The 9,095-nt window shown below is 46.2% G+C and overlaps 5 protein-coding genes across 5 annotated transcripts; 2 read left to right on the top strand and 3 right to left on the bottom strand.

Annotated features, from left to right (window-relative positions):
- Positions 1-45: 45 nt before the first annotated feature.
- On the bottom strand, positions 46-1,178 carry FIESC28_11419 (uncharacterized protein; the record flags this gene model as incomplete). The annotated part of the gene is made up of 7 exons (XM_031165543.1): positions 46-106; positions 155-277; positions 330-382; positions 429-486; positions 537-931; positions 980-1,058; positions 1,108-1,178. The coding sequence occupies 7 exons, from the start codon at positions 1,176-1,178 to the stop codon at positions 46-48; spliced, it is 840 nt and encodes a 279-aa protein (XP_031010402.1).
- Positions 1,179-1,566: 388 nt separating this feature from the next.
- Positions 1,567-3,263, bottom strand: FIESC28_11418 (uncharacterized protein; the record flags this gene model as incomplete). Its single annotated transcript, XM_031165542.1, has 4 exons — positions 1,567-1,869; positions 1,919-2,304; positions 2,352-2,833; positions 2,881-3,263. 4 exons carry the CDS (start codon positions 3,261-3,263, stop codon positions 1,567-1,569), a joined length of 1,554 nt encoding a protein of 517 aa, XP_031010401.1.
- A 1,560-nt stretch (positions 3,264-4,823) lies between these two features.
- Positions 4,824-5,537, top strand: FIESC28_11417 (uncharacterized protein; the record flags this gene model as incomplete). Its single annotated transcript, XM_031165541.1, has 1 exon — positions 4,824-5,537. One exon carries the CDS (start codon positions 4,824-4,826, stop codon positions 5,535-5,537), a length of 714 nt encoding a protein of 237 aa, XP_031010400.1.
- A 73-nt stretch (positions 5,538-5,610) lies between these two features.
- FIESC28_11416 (uncharacterized protein) lies at positions 5,611-7,275 on the bottom strand (the record flags this gene model as incomplete). The annotated part of the gene is made up of 1 exon (XM_031165540.1): positions 5,611-7,275. The coding sequence occupies one exon, from the start codon at positions 7,273-7,275 to the stop codon at positions 5,611-5,613; it is 1,665 nt and encodes a 554-aa protein (XP_031010399.1).
- A 626-nt stretch (positions 7,276-7,901) lies between these two features.
- Positions 7,902-8,813, top strand: FIESC28_11415 (uncharacterized protein; the record flags this gene model as incomplete). Its single annotated transcript, XM_031165539.1, has 2 exons — positions 7,902-8,200; positions 8,294-8,813. 2 exons carry the CDS (start codon positions 7,902-7,904, stop codon positions 8,811-8,813), a joined length of 819 nt encoding a protein of 272 aa, XP_031010398.1.
- Between the last annotated feature and the right edge of the window lie 282 nt (positions 8,814-9,095).

Here is a 9,095-nt window from a genome sequence, read left to right as displayed (position 1 = left end):
GCGAATACCTGGTGTTGTATGTTTTTCTTTTTGCAGGTTGTTCGTCTACTTGAGACCACCAGACAGAAGAATATCTTGACCCGTCATGTATCCGGTTTTTGCCATCCTGGAATTATTAGCCCACTAGTTGCCTGGGATGAGCTGAGTGACCTACATGACTGCCACATTGGCAACTTCTTGAGGATGACCCAGACGTCGTACTGGGACACTGGCGGCGATGGCGAGGCCCGGATCTGTTTCCTTGAGTTCTTCAAGGTCTGTTTTGTTCGTCCATGTCCTATGAGATCTTAGTATAGCCGGAGAGAAGTATGACATGGCCCAAGACTCACGTTGACTTTGGGGTGGGGATCATGTCTGTAAATCCAATCATTGCCGGAAGGATCTAAATGATTGTCAGTATCTGTATTGAGCTGCTGTGTCTGACCTACGGTATTGACAGTTACTCCCTCACCAGCTAGGACCGTAGCTAGGTTCTTTCCCATGGAACTCTGCAAGTCAGTAATTTCCAAATCAAAACTCAAGACCAGGGCACTCACCTCAAAGCACCCTTGGTAGCCGCATAATGACACCCATTGATCCCACCACCCATACTTGAAATACTTCCAATAAGAATCACCCGTCCCCAGCTTTGCTGACGCATACCGGGCAAACAAGCCTTTGTTACAACAAATTGACTCCTCGAGTTAACCTCCATTACAGTATCCCAGTCATCCTCTTCCATATCCTTAATATCACGGATACGTCTGCCGAGACCGGCGTTGGCGACGAGGATAGAGACTGCCTTGTGCTTGGCTGAGACGGTCGAATCTTGAAAGACCTTATCGACGAGACCACGAGTTTGATCGCGGTTGCTTAGATCGGCTGAGACACAGGGGAAGAGCTGCTCTGGATAGTTTGATGACAGTTCCTTGGATAGGGATTCGACTTTGTGCTGTATCGACTGTTAGTGGAAGTTGGTATTAAGTTTGGTAGTGCTTACAAGACTGGAGTTGCAGTGAAGGACGACATCGCAGCCTTCTGCTGCTAGAGCTCTTGCGATACCTGAACCGATACCACCACTGGGAATGATTAGTAACGTCTACCTGAACCGATGTTGAATGCTCATACCTAGCCCCAGTGACAAGAGCCAGACGACCCTTGATCTCATTATCGACATCACGGATATGATATGTAGTCATGGCTGCAGTTTTAAGGAAAGGTCCCGATCCCAAAGAGAAGTTTGTAATGTGTTATAGGACACAGAGTGGAATGCTGTTGATAACAGTGATGTTTGTCTGTGGGGGTGTTTTCCGCTGCTGTCCTTATCCGAAGAGGGGTTGTGGGGAGGCAGATCTCGGAGGGAAGACCGGAAGCTTACTCGATGACCTCGGCATATTGACAACACTGCGTCTACCATGATCTCTACTTGACACGGATTTATTTCACTTCTTACCAGACATAATAGTCTCGCCTATTTCATATTTGAAGTATTAATGCATGCGGGATGAAATCACCAATATATTGAAGCTGGAACTAGATCTTCTGAGTATGACCAGGCTAAGATTTCAACAGAATACTTGCATGAAATCAAGCATGTGCATGTTCCGCAAGCTCGTCATGTCCCTCCTTAGACTTGGTTCTCATATCACCCCTTCCAAGATGCCTCTCATCAGACAAATGCCCATGAAGAGCAAGCTCCTTCTGCATCTCGCGAGCCACTTGAATACTGTTTTCACCACGGGCAAAGATATAATCCACTTCTTCAAGTGCCAGATTGGAAGTTTCTGGATACAAGAAGAAGATGATCGGTACGAAAATGATGTTGGTTGCCATAAAGATGAGATACGCCTTCCATTGGAGACGGTTGATGAGGATGGGTGTGATCATGACCTTGTTCTCCGTTAGATACGTCCAAAAAGTCCGAAAATGGGATACTTACCACTGTGAAGTTCCAAAGCCAATTCGAACTAACGCCAATAGCAGTGCCCTTAGTCCTAGCATGAAGCGGTAAAATTTCAGGTACATAAACCCAAGGCACACAATTCATACTCGCACCAAAGATAAGCATATACGTAAAGAAGAAAGCGACTGAACCAGCAGCAAAGGCTCTTCCTCGTGGCGTATCATCTGCTTGGGATAAAAGCGCAGCGACCATCATCATAGAGAATGATAATCCGGCTGATCCCCACATCATGGTTGATCGACGACCCATCTTGTCTAGAGCCAGGGTAGGAAGGAGGGAACCGATGGGGAACATGAGTTGGATGCAGCCGGCAATGATTTGGGCTAGTCTGTGCTCGAGACCGACGTTGCTGGTGAGGACGGCTGGTGGGAGTTAGAAGATGGTTTTAGTGATCTCTTATGGAACTTACTGAGGATGTAGTATACTACCAAGTTGATTCCGCCGGCTTGGTTCATAAACTGCACGAACCAAGCTAAGAAAACACGATACCTTGTGCTAACCTTGTCCTTTCTAAACGTCGAAGCCCATGAAGTACTGCCCTCAGCCTCAGCCTCCATAGACAAGGCCGCTTCGATTGAATTAACCTCTCGCAGAATATCAGGGTGATCGATTGGTTTATCGTAGACAGCTGAAAGGACTTCAATGGCCTCTTGTCGCTTCCCATGATTGAGAAGCCATCGTGGGGACTCGGGTACACCAAATACGACAAAGATAACCCAAAAGGCAAAGACGGCTTGGAAAGCGAGTGGCCATCGCCAAGCGAAGGATCCTCCGACGAAACTGAAGGCAAAGTCCCACCAGTAAGCGAATGCTATACCAATGCCGACAAACATGACTTCTGCCGAGACCAGACGACCTCGTTTCGTGCCTTCACAAAGTTCGGACTGGTACCTGCAAAAACAGTCAGTAATGATTATCAGTGTCATCAGTGCGCTTACATAGGCACAGTAGAAGTCTTAAGCCCAGTACCAACACCAGTAACAATTCTCCCAACAATAAGATGAGCCCGCGTAAACGCAGTCGCTTGCAACGCCGCGCCAACAAGAATCCATCCCATAGCAACCCAAATGGTCCATCGTCGACCAAGTTTCTCACCAACGACGAAATTCTTGAAACAGCCGACCAAACATCCCAAGTTATAGCTCGATGTGATGAAACCAGTGAGGGTATCACCAGGATCATCGAATTGGCGTAACCAATCTTCGTTTTCAAGAATGCCGCCAAAGACACCTTGGTCGTAACCGTAGAGGACGAAGGCGCAGAGACAGCATGATGTTACTGCGCGCTGCAGCTTTTTACCGCGACCAAACCAAGTTCTCATTGTGATCAGATAAATATCACTTACACAAATGAGCAGAGAAAAAGAATCTCACGATATTTCAAAGCCGAGGAAGACTGCCGATTCATATACAAAAACCATCATGGATTTCTAACCGAGCTTCAGTATTCCCGGTCGCAATCCCTGGAGTTTGGGGTAAAATCATATCAGCATGATTTTGTGGAGAAAATCAGTGGTTAGAGCTTCCGTCTTGGGGAATCGCAGGGAGTTGAACTTGTTTGCATCATATCATCGTGATGCAGCGGTTGGAGATGCGGAGTAGAAACAGGTTTGGCAGGGCGAGCCGTTAACTTACTGTAGTCTGTCTTTGATTTAACCGATGCAAATGCCGTTGATATTTCTATTGGCTACTTGAGCTTTGTTGGATTGTGCATTTATTTATACAACTCCAATCTGGTAGATCGGTTTGTACGTGAAAATGCAACTTGGACAAATTGATTTTGCCTTGATATTTGCCTCCAAAGCGATGTGTATATATCCATTCCCTCGAATGGCCTTCCCCTTAGGGACTCTAGAGTTGAAGATATCCACATCGCAACTTTCGAATGGCCTTCTATTCTAAGCTTTCGAGATGCAGATTCCCGAAGGCATACGTGACAAAATATCGAATGAATTTCCCTTTTAGGAATATGGTCCCTAAATAGCAATGCTACAAGAGACTGGCCAAGACTCCTCTTCTCCACTGGCCATACGGTACTAACGCGATCGCTTTTCTTTTGGCATCACTTGACCTCCAGTTATTCTGTAGCCTAGAGTACCGCCTCAGTGGCAAACTCCAGACAACCTTGATCACCTCATCTCGTCCTCTATACCAAATCAAGAAAAACCCGTCGAACATCTAATTTCTTTTCATAGAGACTTGATTTGATAGTTAATCAATTCCTCTACTCATCATGAGGCCTCGAACCTGCTGACAATCTTCTCAACTTGTACTCCGCCATCTCGGCGCTTCATTCTTCCTTTTGGAATACAATTTGCCCCCTGTATCTAAACTCCTGACCCGCCAGATATCTAAACAAGCCTCTTCCCCAGGCTGACTTATATCGGCCGAGAATCCTAGTTACCAATCAATACAAGGACCCCAATCTAAGGTTCCTGAATAGAAACAGTCAACCTTGCAGATTGGCGGATGAGGCTGAGTGTCAGATCAAAACATGGGTCATGCATCGCTTCTAGCAAAGATAATCATAGGGCTCTAACCAATGATATTGTTCAATTGGACAGACCCGACCTGCTGGAGTAACAGCCGGAGGGATGTAAGACATGCGATCACTTCAGCTGGGCAAAGGGTCCACTCCACATCAATCTAACCCGATACGGAGGAACTGCGCGCTCCTCGATATCAAATGTTGATGAGGATTGTACGACGAGAAAGAGTATATAACTATCGTGAGTAGGTGGAATAGGAAAAAATCAAACTCAAGCAGCAGTTTCAAGTCCTTCGTTATCGTTTCATTCTCCAACAAATTCAATCGTTCAGTAATTGTAATTGTTTGCCTATACTCAATTCATCTATACCCAAACCACCTATCTTCAACAATCATGATATTTCCTCCCTTTGTTCCATCTCTTTCTGAAGCATACAATGTAGAGAGCGGACCTTCAACACCTGGAACGCCATCTGAGATATCAGATGAAGTCCTCAGTGTTGGCTTCCCCCAGTCTATGCAACTCACATGGACAACTTCCTCATCTGCCATGGCGCTGTTCATCTCTGAACCAGGCTCAAGCGTCATCTATGCAGCACTCATGCCCCGTGGTTGGCAAGGTCCCTCATATCTCTACCCTGGCTCTACCTTTGCCGGAGACGCAATGGTTTCTTGCAATCGATCTGGAGAGCGTTTCACTTTTCAACTACCCGCAATCCCAAGTTACAGCATCTCAGCCAACGAAGTCACCATGTCCTTCCATCGATCCAGATCGAATCCGAGATACAGTTTCTCTATGAGAGTTGAACATGAAGGGAGTCGCAGAACAGAATCATTCGAATGGCGTGCTTCGTCTGAAACGCAGAGTGGAATGTACAGCATGGTATGGCAACTTATTTCTCTCGGCCGTACTAGCAAGTCAAGTTCCAGCAGACCAAAGAGTGCAGAGGTTGTTGCGATGATCTATGAAGTGAGCCCAACTTCAGTTCAGAGATCAGGAGGTTTTCAATTTTTGGGAAGGTCGACTTCGAATTATATGGGATACCACTGGATGCTTATGGCTGTGATGAGCGGAATAGCAGTTCTTCAACACGCGAGTAGTGAGTAAGTAATGCAGAGAGGGCGGAGTTATGGAGTGTATTTTCTTGGTTATCTTCTGTAAATAGATTTTATAGAAAACCTTAGGCTGGTCCAGGGTCTTTTGCAAGTAAACATTCTTTCGAATCACAACCAGGCCGAATGAAAACGTGCATCTGATACGCTGCATCATCCGTATCAGTAACCATGACAACAAAATGATCTTTAACCTCATCCAGCCACTCTTTAAGCTCCTGTTCTTTACCATATGCATCAAACAACAATGCCAAACAATGGTGCTTCTTAAAAGTTCCGCTGTCTATCAGCTGCAATGTGTCTTCACTGCACTCATACAGCCAGCGCGGCTCATACACAGCACGTAGTCCTTCGAGACTCGGCCCACATCTAGTTCGAAGCCCATATATCCAAACATCTCGCGCGGGGTCTGCGCGCAGTTGATTGAGAACGGTGTGATGTTCATCCAGCTCTGGGTCGCCCAGGACTTTGCAACAATCTTTACACAAGTCCTTGTTTCTCCATGGTAATGCCATAAGCTCATCACGATCAGTAATAGAGCTCATAAACTTCGAGACAGAGATATCCTTGCGTAGCATTTCGAAACTGGTGCCGATCTGGACTAGTAAGCTGGTCTGACAAATTTCAAAAATATCCTCCATATCCTTATCGGTAAGCTTAAATCCGCGATGTAAATCAACAAGCAGATCTCTCTCAGCAGCATTGACGCCGCGTAAGCGAGGATGCGTAGTTTGTGCGATAAAGTCGAGTGTCATGAGGAACATTCCAATATTTCGCATATCATAGTCCACACGCAACGCCATGCCTTGTTCCATAACACCACGGAAAGCATAGACATGATCACGAAAGTCTGTGCAGTCGGAATCTTGGAACATGCTCAGCAATACAGGAAGTGAAATCTGTCGTTGCTTGGAACGTGTCGCTGAGTAGAAAGCCAGGACGTTGGCACACTGGCGGAGTCGCTGATTGTAGTTGGTGGCATGGAAAAAGCATGTTTCTGACTGCTCCACGCAGCCTTCGATAGATGATTCTGAGGCATGCATAGTGTGATCATGAAATGTTTCGTAGTCGATTAAAGCGTCCATGACTGCAAAAAAGACAGAAATGCTGACAGAGGCTTCACCGCATGATAAGATGACACTTTCGGGCAGCATGATCTCCTGTTTTACCCACCGCCGAGTCCAAATCGCAGCACCGCATGCTTCAAAGAGTGAAGAGCACTCATCTGGTGAGAACTTGGCAAACACGGGCTGCCCGGCCGCCGCCCTTATAGTCACTGTATCAGCATCGAAGCCAGAATCCAGCATTCTGAAAGCACGCTCCAAAGCCGGTGAAGTTTGACCAAGCCAGACTGTAACCAACTCAGCCTCGCCAAAGATTTCACTCATGAGGCCTACTTGGGAATTTCGCTCTGGGATATCAGATTGGTTGATGCATATCGAGTCAATCCACAAATTCCTGGGACCTTGACGTTGAGCCTGTCTTAGAAAGCTGTAGACATTTGATCGAACCGGGAAGGGTACGCCGTTTATGAGTATCTCTTCCTTTGGTAACTCGGTACCCCATGTATAAGACAAGCAAGTCCAGCCCTTTTCAGACGCATCGCAATAGTTTATGAGCTTGCAGGAGAGAGGTTCTGAATTGTCTCCTGGCTGAACTTGGAGGACCCGGATGGGGAAATCCTGATTATTGAGGGGTTCGTAAGAAAATTTGAAATCACCGGTAGCTGCCATGATTTATTGTATTGTTAAGCTGCTGATGTCCATAGTATACTATATGTATGAACAGGGCGTAGCAAAGTGAAGTTTTGGAGTCCGTTGTGAATGCCTTCATTACTAGCGCTGACTAGTTTACTATACACCCTTGTCGATAGTAAGGATAATCAAGTAAAAAAGGTATAGTCAGGTCAAGGGACTTCTAATTGGGTAGTATCATTGGCTGTAACCCGAACAAAGTAAGCACTAACCTTTCGGTAATTACCCGTTTCAAACGGCGTTGTGAATTAGCCCTACGAAGTTGTTGACACTATCACGAGCCACGACAATTGGATATTTGCAATACAATAAAAGTTATCCATACTGATAACATCAATCATTATCACTTTAGATTGAGAGTTGATTCAAAATCAATTACCCATAATTACCCGAGGTTCATTGACCGATTTTGTGTTTCCGCCCCCAACAAGCAACATGGGGTAGGCGGTTAAAAGACTTGGCTTGCCCAATAACTTCCCCTGTCCAACCGTGCCGTGTTGGCTCGAAGGATTAGGATCATGTGTTATTTAATTTTCGTAACAGTCGGGCGTTGATGAAGTTTTTACTTCCTTGTCATCCTCACTCGTATCTCACCCGTGCTCACCATGACAACACAAGCTCCCGAACTCACGACAACCTTCACACCCGACAAGTCATGCTTCCAGTATTTCAAATATACATACACAGGAACTGACCGCACGTGTAAAGAGGGAGGCACCGGTACGCCCAGCGCGTGCACATACCTGCAGTTGGGTCCCTCAGAGAGCGATGCCGGCTGCTTTCCTAGTAGTTTAGAACTTGGTACAACCTTTTACTACTCCCCCGGTATATGTCCCAGTGGATTCGAAGTTGCGTGCAGTTCGACATTCGACAACGGCGAGACTAGAGCGACGTGCTGTCCAAGGTATGAATATAAGCTAATGGTTGCCCAAGGGCCATGCTGACGGGGATGCAGTCAATTCACTTGTCAAAGTGAGACACGCTGGCCTTGGTACAGCACTGATCTCTGCACCCTCTATATCCCGAAGACAGTGGATGTTATCGTCTCTGATTCAGTCCTGGGAGGAGAATGGGAAAGAAAAACTTCCCGTGGACTTGGAGCCAATGCTATTGGTATTCCCATCCGATGGCATTCCTCCGATTTCGAGTCCACCGCAACTTCGGATACGACTGCGACTATGACAGAAACGGAGTCTTCTTCAACCGGCGCATCGTCTAGTGAATCTGAGTCAAGCTATGACGGGTTGAGCGGAGGAGCCAAGATCGGTATTGGAGTTGGAATTGGAGTTGGAGCTCTTCTTGGAATCGTCGCATTGATCTGGTTTGTGCTTCGAGCGAGGAGGTCTAAGCAGGCGAATATTGAGCATACTGAGCCTAAATCACCTCAGATGCAGCAGCAACATGCGCCATGGGAAATGGAGCAGCAACAGAGGCCATTGGAACTTGATACTCAAGCAGATATGCGTCCAGTGGAACTACCAACGGAAAATGCGACGCATGATCGGTATAAGAAGTAAAGAGGGTGATCGAAGCGTTAGATTCTAATCTTCATACCATGTAGACTTTGGAAGTTCTTCCACAAAACGAGATCTTGAATCTTATTACGGGTTTTAATTGTCGATCCTAGCATCCTGTTAATATTTCAAACATTATCGAATGGAATATCGCCCATGGGCAGCAGACAACGGTGAACCACAGCAACATCTTCCCAACGAAATGTGCAATAAAGCAGGAACTAGAACGAAGTCAATGGACAATCTCGAGGGTCGATAGTATGAGAGACAAAATAATTTGGTCGT

Source organism: Fusarium coffeatum (genome assembly GCF_003316985.1).
Source record: "Fusarium coffeatum strain FIESC_28 chromosome Unknown BRIP53273_contig_398, whole genome shotgun sequence".
Taxonomy (NCBI): domain Eukaryota; kingdom Fungi; phylum Ascomycota; class Sordariomycetes; order Hypocreales; family Nectriaceae; genus Fusarium; species Fusarium coffeatum.
This window is presented reverse-complemented; position numbering and strand designations above follow the sequence as displayed.